Source organism: Panicum virgatum, chromosome 3K (genome assembly GCF_016808335.1).
Source record: "Panicum virgatum strain AP13 chromosome 3K, P.virgatum_v5, whole genome shotgun sequence".
NCBI classification, from domain to species: Eukaryota; Viridiplantae; Streptophyta; class Magnoliopsida; order Poales; family Poaceae; genus Panicum; species Panicum virgatum.
This window is the reverse complement of record NC_053138.1, coordinates 52,088,256-52,103,280: the sequence shown is the minus strand read 5'-3', so window position 1 is coordinate 52,103,280 and position 15,025 is coordinate 52,088,256. Positions and strand designations below refer to the sequence as shown.

The window sequence follows — 15,025 nt, the reverse complement described above, 5'->3', positions numbered from 1 at the left end:
TGGAACCTAGACTCTCGTGTGCGCTGCAGCCACATGATTGAGCTACTAGGAGCGCGCTGGTGCCTAGGTATGTGTGACGTAACTCACTGCAATATCTTTTTATGCAACCCTTAAGTGTCCTAACTTTTTGTCCTTTCTCAAGAGTATAGAGCTAACAAGGTGTTAGTCATGAGAGAACGGTTATGAGGTGTGAATCATGTGCATCATCAACTCATGGGTGTACGCATCATACTTTATGCCTCTCCTACATGCATACGTCAAAGAACATTGTCATCGTTACATCATGATGTCTGCATCATTGGTCCAGCATCATGGAAAATGCATCATGTCATATTCACCATTTCATTCGCATGGAAAATTCCATCATTGTATTACACCAGCATTGCAATTATACATTTCAAGAGTGCATCATTCTCATGGTCTTCGAGCATATGCATCTCGCATCATACCGTTTAATTTAATCAACAGTTTGAGAAAGAATGTCCTTGAGCAAAAACTCACCTTGATATCCTTTCCATTTAGATTCACCACCAGATTGCGAAATTGATTCTTCCAGGACTTAGATCCTCACTTCTCTGCAAAATCATGCTATATGTTAGTACTAGAATAGTCCACCGGTCCTTTCCAGCCGACTTTGATGGTGATTGTGTTCACATACATTATCCACAGACTCTTGCTGCAAAAACTGAAGCCCTGGAACTTTTTAGTGTGGAAAAATAATTGATTAGTTCACACAGTGGCACAGTTAATCCCTCCCACTCATAATACCATACCTTGTTTCTTAAACTTTCTCTAAGTTCTCAATCCTTATCTGCAAAGGATCATATCGTCAACATCAATATTCTCTAATGTGACTTTGTCCTACTGGCTTGATGCTTGGTCTGCTCCTCTTCCCTTGAGAGTCTATTGTTCAGAATCTCGGGACGAGATTCTTTTTAAGGGGGGTAGGCTGTGACATCCCAGATTTTTAAAATACTAAGCAAGAAATAATAAACACATAATCATGCTTAATAAGCAAGAGCAATTCAAATTATGCATTTCTTTTGGGAAATAATATATGTGTGTGTTTGAATATGCATGTGTATGTATGTCTATGTGTATATGAAAACAGGTGAGAAAATGAAGTTTTGCACAAGAAATGATGAGTTTTTCGAATCACAGTTTTTAAACGTTTAAATTATATTTCAAATTGTAACAAACAGGTTTTCAAAATAAATTTTAAACCGTTGCTTAAATGGACTTTTGCCCAAAACCAATGTTATAAGTTTTCGAATGACGAACAACTTTCATGTTCAAAGTTTTTCGAGTCACCACACAAAAATGGGAGAAAATTTTGAATTTCGAAGCGTATAGGACCTTTTCAGATGCACTCAAGTTTCAAATTATATCTTTCAAACAAAATTTCAAATGAACTTTTGCCTAAAACAAAAGTTGTAGATCTCGAAATTTTGAGCAAGTTTGGTATTCAAAAGTTTTTCATTTGAGACAATGTAGAAGGAGAACAATTGAGTTTACAAACTGGAGTTTTGAACTTCGCTTTATTTGCGAAACTGCCCTCACTCCATCTCTCTTCTTCCTCTGTTTTCTCCCTCCCTCACGCCGTTTGCCGTCGGTGTGCCGGCGTCGGTCACCTGGCCGGCCACACGCCGCGCCCCGGCCAAATCAGCCTCACGCGCCCCCGGCATCGCCCAAAACCGCTCGCCCTGTCTTCTCCTACGCGCGACACGCACCCCCGCCGTCCTCCGCTCGCGTCGTCGCTGTCTCGACGTCGGTGCCGTTCCGCGTCATCGCGCCGTTGCCTTCCCCGCCGCTTAAGCCGTCCCGATCCACTCGCGAGCAAAATTCAATTTGGCCTCTCCACCCTCGTTCCTCAGAGCCGAGCACCCTGCTCGCGCGCTCAGGAACGCCGCCGCCGCGAGCCATGGCCGCCACCCCTTAGCAGCTCACCGTGGAGCCCTCTCCTGCACCCCTCCTCCCCCAAAACCGACCCTCTATCGAGCTTCCCCGGCCTTCACTGGTCCTCCCCGACCCCTCCACCACCACCCAGCCACACCGGAGCGCCACCGCCAGCCTCAATGAATGCCGGCGAGCCCCTGCTCGCCGTGGCGCCGCCCGTCCGCTCTCCCATGGCCCAAATCGAGTACCCCAATACCTTCCTAGCCTCTCCGTGAAGCTTCTCAGCCCAGCCTCGCCGCCCCTCCCTCACCGGAACGCCGCCTCCGCCGCTGGCCGCCGCCGCCGGAGCAACTGCTCCGCGGAGAATCACCAATCCGGCCTCCCCAACCTCGTCCAAGACCATCTACAGGTTCCTCTCGACGTCATCTTGCTCATCCCCCTGTTCCCCCTCGCCGCCGGCGACCACAGCTGCCGGAAAACGGTCGGCGGCCGCTCCTCTGTTCCTGGTCCGACCAGGGACCTCCAGTTAAAAGAAACGAAAATTCCAGGGGCTAGTTTGCAAAATGTACATGGACTTCAAACAGCAAACTTTGAAAACTCGTAGAAATTGTAGAAAAATTGGAAAAATACAAACTCAACTGTTCTGAAATCCTTGCACCTAGATATACAACTTTTGTTACATCCACTTTTGCATCTGACCAATAGTTTTATCTTTATATTAAATATTAGTTTTATCCACATTTGTATGTATCTCAAGTTCTACCCACGATCTTTAGCTAATTTTTGGACAGTGTGCTACACCCTAGATGAATAGCTTACTGTAAAAATTTGAGGACATTTTGACAAATCTAGCTATATGTTTCATTAGATCTTGGTTTATGCCTATGTTAAATAGAATTAAATCCACAGGGTTCTATATTAGTTTTCTTGAGCTGCAATTTTTTTACAGCAGCCTTACCTTAGTTTCTAGATGCTATAGAAAAATTTTGGGAACTTTTAGTAATGTATAACTAGTCCTTTTGATTTATTCATGAATAAATTTTGTAAATCAAAAACCCTAGTTTCCTTCATTAGAAAAATCTCATATTTTTACTAGAGCTTGGTTTTCAGAACATGATCATGCTTGTAAAATTTTAGCCACTGAAACTAAGTAGTTAATTCTGTAGATTTGTAGTTAGATAAATGCCTAGGAAAGAAATCTAAATTCCTATACTTGCTGTATAGCTCAATAAATTATGAAAACTTTACCACAAGCTCACCTTAAGGAATCTAACCTACTGGTAAAATTTAATTACCAGAACTTGTATTATTTACCCTAGAGTTTTGTTTTTGTACACTAGTAGTAATAGATTCATGAGTTTTTATGATGTATTTGTTACATCAAATGACCTGAAAATTTTACTGCACCCTAGTGACCCAGTAAAGTATCTCTCATAACAATATCAGCACCATTCTATGCTTTTAGCTTTAGTTGTAGTTTTCCCTTGTTTTGCATGTGTTAATATGATGAAAAACACTTTTTCTGCATTTTTCTGTGCTAATATAAAATAAAAGCAACACACCACGTGAAGGATGTGATGTTGCAGCCGAGCCAGAAGACGGTGGATGGTGGACACGTCTAGAAGATGGACGGATGGATCCCGATGTGCACGACCGAAGGAAGATGCTCGCTGAGCAGTTATTCTCTAACTAACACTGACCTAGTGTTATTCCCAGGCAAGCCCCGGAGCATGTCCTATATATATTTTAAATTTATGCAACTTATTATTATTCCTATCTACTTGCGCATTTAAGTTTACAGGAGCTGCTTGGAACCTTAGCTGCATGATCCTAGGTACCTATGCTTGAACACTAGTATGTGTAGGTCGCTAGATGGCTAGGCTAATGGTTCGGTAGAAGTCGAGTGATTTCCTGTCACTCGCGAGAACTATAGGAGTTGAATGTCTACTACATACTGCAACTATAAGCTCACGGGCGGGGTTGTGGTACTTGTGATACCCCGTCTGTTTAGTGAAAATTGATAAGGCCGCAGTGTGTGGTAGTGGTGGTTAAGCTTTTGAACGCACTAACCACATGCCGAGAAATATGGTAATCGGTAAGCTTAAGTACTGGATTGCACCGAGGCCGGAACATACCTTCCCACCGTCTTTGAACGTTGTTCTCATGCGGCCACATGCGGGTGCAAGGAGGCTCACGACCCGGTGCCGTACCGTGGCGTGGATTCTTGTAGTCGAGGGCGGTGGGCCTGTTCCATTGTAACACCCTAATTTAAATTTCAGCATTTATTAATAAATTTAATTGGCTTTATTTAATTTTCTAAGGTTTATTGTGTTAGACTTGCATTTAATCTCAATTTTTGTTCTATAAGTAATTAAAATTTGTCTAAGTTTAAAAATTTGATGTTGCATTCATGCTGGTGCATGGTTTTAATTATTTGAATGTGGTTTGAATTCAAATTTGTATTTGAATTCAAACTTTGTTTGATTTAGATTTAGAAAGGAAAATAAATAGAAAAGGAAAGAGATTAGAAAAGGAGCCCAAACAACAAACCAACTCGGCCCAGTGACCAACCCAACAGCCCAAACTCGCGGGCCCAGCCCGGTCCGCTCTCTCCTTCTTTCCCGCGGCCCAGCTCCCCCCCCTCACTTCCCGCGCTTGGCCCAAAACCCCGCTTCACCGCGCGCGCGCCACCTGCCCAGCCCGCTTCCCAGCCTGCCCCGCGCCACGCGGCCCGGTCGGTCCTGCGCTCCCACTCCGCTCACGGGCCCGCTCTCACCCGCCTGCCACCGGGCCCCACTGGTCAGATCTTTCCCCTTCCTCTCTCCGCGATCCTCGCCGAGTCCTCTGCACTGCTCCGCGTTGCCGCTCCGCGACCTGCTGCTCCATGGACCACTCCAGCTCCGCAGGGCCTACCGTCCAGCCTCACCCGAACATCTCCCCTTCCAGAAGTTTCCTTCCCCAAGCCAGGAAAACACACGGAGCAACGGCCGGTCCGAGCTTTCCTCGCCGCGATCCTCGCTGGCCCCCAATCCGTGGCACGCCTATCCAGGATCACCGCCGGCCATTAATTAACCCCCCGCGGACCCCTGCGTCCCCATCTCCACCCCGCAGCCACCACCATCACCCTAGCGCTCCCTCGCCTCGCTCCGCCGTGCCGCCGCTCTGCGCCACCAGGATTCGACCACTCCGCCGCACCAGGGCCCCGTCCAAGGAGAGCACCGGCTCCGCCTCGACTCCTAGAGTTTCCCTGGGGCCGCTGCACTCCGCTCCGACCCCTGCATCAACCTCGACACCGACCTCCGCCACACGCCGCCGCGGAACCCCATCGCCGGCGCCGCTACATCACCTCTCCGTCCACTACACCCCCTCGGTGAGCACCCCAGAGCCCCACGCCTCCGTTTGCACCACTCCAATTAGACCGTAGGGTACTCTGGCGCGCCGGGCACCGCGCGCCGTCGATGCTCCGCCGCACGCACCCTGCATCGCCGCGAGTCCCCAACCGAGCCGAAATCTCCCGACCTGAGGGCACAGATGGGTTACACGTTTTCCGCCGATGCTCCTTGACCCAACCGCGACCCGAATCGAGTCCGGGAATGCCGGATTCGGTTTGCGCCAGCGATCCCCCGCCGCGGAAGCACGCCGCCGGTGCGTTCCGCCGCCGCCCCACACCCAAACCCTCTTGAACCGTCCGATCCGGAACCTGTGGTCAGGATTAGATCACCCCCCATTTAGATCCAAACCACCCGATCGCGATCCTACGGTCGAGATCTGTAGATACCGGTTCGGCCGTTCTTTTTGCATAAGAGCCTCTGTCTTTTGTTAATATCAACCCGCGTCCAGTCACGTTCAAAAATATTTCCAGATAGGTCCGGTTTTTAACGAATAGAACCCTGAGCTTTTCCCTATTAGAACCCGCAGTCCATCCTTGGCAGTTTTACACGCTAGCCCTTAGATCTAAGGTTTAATTACGTTTTAGTCCTCGGTTTTTGCAAAAAACCCCCTGGAACCTTAGTTTTCTTGCAGATTAGTCCCTGAAACTTGTTTTTAGCCTAGAATATGCGTTTTAGCTCCGTTTTAGGCGTTCTTTATATCCACGCGATCGTTGTAACGCGTAGAATAGTTTTAGACTAGTTTAGTGTGTTGTTTTTATGTATTGATGTACTGTTTCTTAGTTTTTATTAGTGTTTGCTTGTATGCTTATTGTTGTGCCTTGTTTTGGCCATGTGTTCGTGAGTAGACGCTGAGTTACCGGAGGAGCCCCAGTACCAGTACCCGGAGTAGCCGTCTTCTGACCAGTTTGAGTAGCAGTAGGAGCAGTACGAGGAAGGCAAGTATAACATGAACAACCTATCACTTTTAAATACATTTTCATACTGCATTTTAATACTGTATGCCTATAAGGATTTCCTAGCCACTTTATATCCTTTATATATACATTTGGGTTGCATTTTGGTTAGTTGTGCTAGGTTGCTGCGCTATAACACATTCTGGTCCCTTTTAAATAAATTGATTAATGGTTTACTTGAACTTAATTCTGATAGTGGCCCTCTGTGTGGATGAGTGGCTCACGTCTCGTTAAAAGATGGTTTTTGTAGAAACATGGTTTAGGGGGACCAGCACGGTGCTTAGTGCTTGGTTGGCCACTCTCCATAAGGACCGGTTCATAGAGCGACAACCTGGGACAACCGCGCTACCACAAGACTAGAATGGGATAGACTTGGCTTAATAATTAGATCTTTTTGGTTTGGAGTAACTTACCTGCGGGGCAAGAGTAGTAAGCTTCAATGGTCCCTGCTCCTCCGGCTGGTCTGTGCTTGGTTTGCGCACCTGTGCTTGTACCCCCGTGAGGTGGGCCCCATCGTCGCTGACCTAACTCTCACGGTTACGCCTTACCAATGAGATTCTTTGTAACGGCCTCGTAGTGAGTCGCTAGTCATCTCACCTAAGGAAGTGTGATGAACCTCTAGCGTAGCTCACGACTTGTGGGTAAAGATGTGCAACCTCTGCAGAGTGTAAAACTGGTATACTAGCCGTGCTCACGGTTATGAGCGGCCCAGATCCTCCTTTTGATTAGTGGGGTTAGCCCCTTCCGACGAGGGGGTGCCTCTCGGGGTTACCTTGGTGGTTTTGGTTTGGTTCTCAGTAGTAACATGTTTAATCTTGATTAATTACTATGTAATTGGGTTAATGGTAATTCATCAACTCGTAGTAAATAGCTTTAATAAAATTTTGCCAAGACTTAAAAGCTAATGCAGTCAGTCAGCCAACCTTAGAGCCTCATAGTTTGTGTTATACTTGTTGAGTACAAGTTGTGTACTCACTCTTGCCTCTTCTCTACTTTTTCCTCTCGGATACGCTACTGCTGCTCAGTTCCTGCCGACGCGAGGGAGTTCACTCAGCGCTACCAGGACTACGAGGACTTCTAGGCGTTCGTCTCTCAGTCGACGTCCCTGTGGCGCCCTGCTCAGCTTCGGAGAGTTTTATTCGTATTTGTACTTCGCTTCCGCTGTATCAGACATCTTTGTCATTAATGTAATAAATAACATTCGTATTCGCTTTATTATATCTTTTTACGTGATATGTGCTATGATATACTGTTCATTCTGTTGTATATACGTGTGACTTGATCCTGGCACGTATATGATTGCTCGGTTTATGTCCTTTTATAAACCGGGTGTTACATCCATGCAACGGGAATTGAAGGGAAAAGTCGCGTGGGCGAAGCGAGACATTGATCCCCATGCGTGTGTGTTAGGTCTGCCTGGCCAGGTTAACAAATTCGATTCGAATCGTCCGCTTCTCACGGTTTGGGACTGCTTAACCCTTTTGCCACATAGAGTAAGAAGTGAAAGATGATGATGATGAATATGGTTGATTGGATGATAAAAGATAATTGTTTTCACCATGTAGGCTATTGGATAGATGCTCACCTAGAATGGTTAATTGAACTAGAACCTGCAAGCTAAAACCTGCAATTAAGGATCTACTCTTACTGTTTTTTTTTTGCAAACCAAACCCCTCAAGCCAAAAGCCTTGCATATCTAGATAAAGGGCTAAGTATACACTTAGTCGGGTAAGCCTTGCTGAGTATTAGTATACTCAGCCTTGCTTGTGGCTTTGTTTTTCAGGTGGTACATCTGAGGGTGTGATTGATGTCATGTACGGGCTTCATCACGACGTCTTCTATCGTCGCTAGACTATCGTGTATTTTTCTGCTGCACTTGAACTCTGTTGTCTTTTTATAAATTCAAACTTGGTTTGTAATAATAATTCAATTTCATACTCTGTGCTGTAAAATTTGTGGAATGTTGCACGCTCTGAAACGCTTTGTCGATCCTGTTTCAAGTGGTTTAATCGGGATTTTACCCGACAGCACTGCCAGATTACTCTGTTTTAAGTGCGTGTTAACCCTGATTGTCGCTTTGATGATGGTTAGCGCACTTAAGTCGGATTAATTTAGGCGGGACTGCCACATGTGGCTAGCACTTTCAAACGCTTAACCACCGCTACCACACACTACGGCCTTATCAAGTTCATCAACACAGACGGATTTCAATATTAAGCTTGTAACCAAATCCGTCCATGGTCCTTATAGTGATTGCTGGAATGTAAACAATCAACTCCTATAAATCTCGCGAGTGACAGTCAATCACTCGACTTTTACCGGTCCTATTAGCATAGCAGCTATTTCGGACTCAAATCTAGTGTTCAACAAATAGGTATCTAAGATTATGCATCTAGGTTTCCAATCAACTCCAATAACTTAAATGCACCAGTAAAATAAGTTGCACAATTTAAAATACTGGGATTATGCACCGGGGCTTGCCTTTAGAAGGGTCTATAGAGTTAGTAGGCTTCAGCTCTTCCGAATCAGAGTTCGGAACTTCAGTTAATTCCACGACATTGGTTGGACTTCATGCAAGTTACGCTCGGACTTCGGGTTCACGTTCAGGTCTTCGTTATCTTCCGTCACGTTGACTTGGGCTTCGAAAATATCCCCGTCTGGTTCCTAGAATAGTTCGTACGTTCTGTCGACTAGCGATATCGTTTCTATATGCAATGCAGGACTCGAAATTAGTGAAATGCTTAAATATAGCTTTCCTTCACTAAAAAGATGTTATCCAATAAAGTAAACACTTAAGACCGAGCTTAAAAGTATTACTTTACTAGGCAATCATTTATAAGGTAAAAGAAAACATAATTAACTCCATAAAATAACCAAGTTGGCTACTTCAAGCAATATAGAGTGATTTCATTTAAATCGAGAGTTTGAAATCAAAAGAAGTCAAACAACTTAAATTTTAATGCGAACATGGCATGACCTTGCATTCAACTATTTAACATAAACTAGGCAAACATTGGTGGAGTAATACTTTACAAAGATTAATCAACTAGAGCAACATGATTACATTCACATGGCAACCAAGATAGGGTTTATTTTCATCTAAGACATCAATTAACAAACCTTAAATTAGGAACATGGAGTGGGTTGAGTTCAAATCTATAATTTGAATTCAAAAGAAATTCATCAATTAGGGCTTTAAATCAAACATAAACTCAAATTGAAAAGGAAAGATCATGTATATGAATCAAGTCTAAACATAGAGCTTATTCTAGCAAAAACAATACTAGCATGTATGAATTAACCTTAAAACTCAAACATAAATCCAAAATTCAAGCTAAACAATGCAAAAATTATCCCAAAAATTATCATAAGCTACTTGTGATTAGTAGAGCCCATGGTAAAAATATGATCCTAAGAAATTAACAAAAACATGTTTTAAAAAATAAACAAGTGCATTAGCTAGAAATAAACAAACACATGAAATAATAAGTAAAATTCAAGCATTTGGGCCACAAATTTCACACAATACTATACATGGCAAAAGGATACTAGGTTCCAAAAATCAAGTATAACAAGGCTATGGTTAAAAATATATAAATAAACTACTCATTTACTAACAATTAAACTAGAGCACACAATATAAAGTTTCATACAAACTTTAGTAACCAAAGTTGTAGAGCTAGTCAAGAGGAGTACAACTAAATTTATTTGGCATTTTTCTGATTTTTCTACTAATTTCTAGGAATTTTCAAAGTTCACAAAGTTTAAAGGGAAAAGGGGCTGATTATTTGCAGAAAGGACCCTAGAAACAAAATAAGTATTGCAATCGGGTCCTTGAACCATGGCCGGCGGTGGGGAGCTCGTGGCCGGCCAAATTCCGGCGAGGGGAGGCCACGACGGCGAGGGAGAAGTGAGGGAAGAGCAAGAGGGGATCGAGGGAAACCTGTAGGTGGTGGTTTGGGGGCTCGGGGCGGCCGGTGGCGAGCTGTTCGCGACGGCCAGAGCGCGCCGGCGGTGGGTAGAGGCGGGCGGCAATGTTCCGGTGGTGAGAGGAGGGGATGGTTGGGTCTGGGGCTTCAGGAAGAGGAGGGGAATGTCATTGAGGTGCCAATTTGGTTCGGGATAGGGTGGAGGGGCGAGTTCGACTACGAGCTCGAGTTCGGGGCATCAATGGCGGGTAGCCATGGAGGTATGGGCGGGTTGTGTGAGCATGCGGGGGTGGTTTACTCCTTTTATAGGCAAGGAAGGAAGGGGATAGGGAAGGGAAGCTCCACGGGATGAGTTCACCAGGGGAAACGATAAGCTCCGGCGGCGGCGGTGGTACTTCCATGGGCGACCGGCAAGCTGGCGCAAGGGAGCAGCGTGGCGTGCATGCTTGGATCCAGCAGAGGCGGCGAGGTAGGGTTGGAGTGCTTGAGGGCGACGCGTGGGGCGGCATAGGCAACCGACAGGCGGGGGAAACCGCGGCGGCGGTGTAACGACGGCAAGAACCGGCGGCGCCCCTGTTTCAGTGAACTAAGGAAGAAGAAGACTGTGGGAGGGGTGGTTTTGTAATTATGGAAAAGTTCAGGGGGTTAACTGAAAGACAAAATTTTCTGTTGATCTAGGGCTCAAATGAAAAAGTGTCCAAAATGAAAGTTGTTCAGTTTTTTAAGACCTATAACTTTCATGTTGTGCAAATTTTCACTAGATCAAAGGATTTTAAATTATTTTGAAATCTGTCAAATCTTTTAAAATACAAAACAACACACATTTATTTTTAAAATTGCAAGGGTAGCCCTAAGCATAAATACATCTTTTTATGAGGGTAAAATTGAAAAACCAAATATGAATTTTTACCCCTCGTAAATTTTTAAATTTTTGCCCTTTGCAAAACTATTTTGTAAAAAGGACTTTGCATTTTTCCAAAATAACAAAAATACCCTTGCTCTGGAAATCATGGTTTAAATTTTAAAACACAAAAACTTTATTTTAAAGGGGTGTTTTTAGACCATAAAATCTGGACTGTCACAGCTGGTTCGGATGTTAGTGTTGACGACCAAAATTGACACAACTGGTGAAACCGGTCAGACCGGTCTGGTCAACTTGTTCAAAATGCAAAATAGACTTCACCATTGGATAGCTCTCGTTGAGTAGATCAAGATTCATATATAGAATGCCCAATTTGGAGTTCGGATGATAGAGTTATAACTTCGGGAAGATCTGACCCAGACCCTGACCGGTTGGCCGGGGCGGTCAGACCGGTCCAGGCAGCCCAGTCCGAGTTAGGAGTTGTATTTTGACACGAAATTAATTAGGTTTTCAACTCCTAATGGGATAAGACCATCTCTCCCTATAAATATAAAGGGTCACGGCCGATTGAGGGTATCCAATCGATCAAAAACACATCAATATATTACTTTTCTTTATGTTTATTGCCTTTACTTTTATCTCCAAATTCTAGCTCTTCCAACCCCAATCTGTTGTTTTTTCTTCGTCTCCGTGACGTCTGAAGGCGTTCTAGGTGGCCTGCCGATCCTAGAACAACCCTACGTGTGCTTGCCCTGACGAGGTCCCTCCCGGGCGAGCGTTCGTCGGACTTCGCCGTTCTTCGCCGGCGAACCAGTCACCCTGACCGGTCTGACCGCCTTGAGCATCGGCGCCACATCCGTGCCGTCGCTCGCTGCGCAATCGTGTGCATTCGTGTGTGTTGACCCTAAAATTGATCCAACAGTTAGCACCAGGTCGTCAAGCGTGAACTTATTTCATGATTCAAGCCCATTAACTTCTAACAATATAGGTCCTTTCAAAAAAAAAAAACTTCTAACCATATATGTTGAATCTTTTATATGGGGGCCACTAGACTTCGCCCATGTAGCCGAATTTTCCAAACATTATTATGCCGATCATGGAATAAAGTGTTGGATCAAATCTTAGATGAGCCAAATTAGTCTCGATCTAATTGGGTTATATCTAACATTTAAATGATCTGAAAACTGGTACATAATTCGTTTATCTAATAAAAAAAGAGGAAGAATGGAGAGGGTTTTGGCGTTCTTGCCCCTATTTTTGGGTGCTAATGGTGATTTTGCCACTCTTTTTTTTTTTTTGCTTTGTGCCATTTTGCCCTTGCAATTTGAAAACGAAGCTCAAGTATGCCTCTATTTTATTTTGTTAGGTGTTGACAGTGTTAAATATATAGTAAAATGATAGATATGCCCTACGTGATTTTGCTTTTCTAATGACATTAAGCACTCCTAAACCATGGGCCTGTTTGGGGGAGCGGCAGCTTCTCCAAAAGCGATTCCTGGAGAAGCACATCCCGTTGGTGTAGGAATCAGTTTTTGAGAAAAGTTAGCAGTGTTTGTTTGGAGAAGCTTCTCCAATGGAGCTTTTCGATGTGCATGGGGTGGCGGCGCAGCGAGCTCCGCTCCGCTCGGGGCGGCGGCGGCCGGCGTGAATGGGAGCGGGGCGGCAGCGGCCGACTCGGACAGGAGCGGCGAGCTCCGCGAGCCGAAAGGAGTGGTGGCAGTGCGGCGAGCTTCGCGGGCCGAGAGGCGATGGCGGCGGCGCGGCGAGCTCCGAGGGGTGGCGGCTGCCGACACATAGGGGAGCGGCGGCGGTGGCCTACGCGGATGGGAGCGGGGGCAGCACGGCAAGCTTCGCGAGCAGAGAGGAGGGGCGGCGGCGGCGCAGCCAGCTCCGAGGGGGGGGCGACGCGGATGGGAGCGGCGACAGCACAGCGTGCTTCGCGAGTGGAGAGGAGGAGCAGCCGACGCGGATGGGGGGCGACGGAGGCGCTGCGTGAGCTCCGCAAGACGGGGAGAGATGGGCAGATGGGAAAAAGCTCGGGAAGCTTACCCACGGGAGCTTCTGAGATTGCAGTATAAACCAAGCTTTTGAAGCTTTTGTTTTGAGAGAATCTGACCCATTTGGAGGAGCTTGTGGCTTTTGGAGCTTTTTGGAGAAGCAAAAGCTACTAGAAACTCCCCAAACAAGGCCCATATCGGTCTCTAACCAGCGAGCCCAGCCGGCCAGATGAAGCTTGGCTAGCCATGATTGAACCATGGCCAGCCTAGGGGCCATGCCCCGCGGCGTCAGCCGGCGGCAGGAAAGGGCGGCCCGTGGCCGCCTAGGGAGGCTGAGGGCCGGCGGTGTGCATGGCCGCGTGGTTGTGGCCTGCACCGAGCGTGCAACGGTGGTGGCTCGGTCGCATGGGCAGTGAGGGAACGGGCCGTGGAGGACGAGAGTGCACCGGTGGTTTCAGTTTTTTTAAGGGTCAGAGTGGTAAGGAGAGGGACCGGAGGAGCTCGACCAGCGTCGATAGCGGCCAGGTAGCGGCAGTGCTGATTCCGACCGAAGGAAGGCTCGTGCGGGCGGAGGTGGGGGAGGGGGCAGAGGTGCTGCTTGCAAAGTAATCGAGGAATGCCGGTCGGAGATGGCCAGAACGGCAGCAATAGTGGTTCGGCTCCCCAGAAGCTTAGTGGCAAACGGAAGGGAGGAGCTTTTGGAGATTAGGAATATTACTGCCTTTTCTCATTGCTCTTATACCTCTTCAATTCGTTTTTTCAGTGGAACTGCAACTAATGTTAAAAATAGGGTTTTTTGTGTTCCTGCCATTACAATTCTTCAACTTCGGAGAAATGCCATTACAATTCAGCTATTCTGAAATTTGCCATTATAATTCTTCATACATCCGAATCTTGCCATTTTATACGTCTTTTACATGTCTGGGCCCGCTGTCAGACCGTATATGTTTACGTATATTTCGTATGGACGAAAACACCACTGCTGCTTTACTCCCTCCACTCAATGACGTGCGGGCCCCACTCGTCAGGTTTTTCTTCAACCTCCGTGCTGGTGTTCGCCACCGCCGCAGGGAGCCGGAGGAGGGCCGCCGCACAAGCTCCGCGCGGGGAGGGAGGAGGGGGTGGCGCCGCTGCTGGCTCCCCACCGGCCCCCTTGCTCTCGGCGCCATGGCCCCGTGCCGAAGCTGCCGCGCACCACATGCGCCGACGAGGGAGGAGGGATCTCGAGCCGTCCCCTGCTCGCCGCCCGGCCGCCGCTCCCTCCCCTGCTCGCGCCAGGCCGCTCGCGCGCGGTCGCCGCTCCCGCCGCCAGGCGTGCCGGACGCCGCACGGGCCTCCTCGTCCCGCTGCGCCGCGGCTCCGCCCCTACTCCGGGCCGCCGCACCTCCGCCCTGCCTCGCCTCCGAGCTGCTGCTCCTCCCCCGCGCCGGCGTGCCCCTACCTCGCATCGGTCGTGCCCCGCCTTGCCCCTCACGCCGGCCATCCTCTTCCTCCCGGCCACACCTCTTCTCTCTCGTCGCGCTCTGCTGCCGAACTCGCCGGCCCTCCGCCCCTGACCTTGCCGCTCCGCTCGAGCAGGCGGAGCTCTGGTTGAAGAACCTGATGAGTGGGGCCCGCACGTCATTGAGTGAAGCAGCAGTGGTGTTTTCGTCTGTACGAAATATACGCACACATATACGGTCTGACAGCGGGCCCATGCACGTAAAAGACGTATAAAATGGCAAGATTCGGACGTATGAATAATTATAATGGCAAATTTCAGAATAGCTGAATTGTAATGGCATTTCTCCGAAGTTGAAGAATTGTAATGGCAGGAATCCAAAAAACCCTTAAAAATAAGCGGTGTCTTAATCTTGCAAAAGCAGAGGTAAAGTCATACAGTTGGAAAAATAAAGATAATATCACCAATCGTCTTCAAATCAGGGACGAGAACACCAAATTCCTATGGATGGAAAGAAGCCACCAAAAGATCACTGTACAACATTTTACTGTGCAA

General features: G+C 47.2%; 1 protein-coding gene across 1 annotated transcript in view; it reads right to left on the bottom strand.

Moving 5' to 3' along the window:
• Window positions 1–14,477, bottom strand: part of LOC120701026 (deaminated glutathione amidase, chloroplastic/cytosolic-like) — a 50,340-nt gene extending 35,863 nt beyond the window's left edge. The window contains exon 1 of the mRNA XM_039985199.1: window positions 14,007–14,477. Coding sequence (XP_039841133.1) covers window positions 14,007–14,477 — 471 coding nt within the window. The remainder of the gene's footprint in view (window positions 1–14,006) is intronic.
• Window positions 14,478–15,025: the final 548 nt, after the last annotated feature.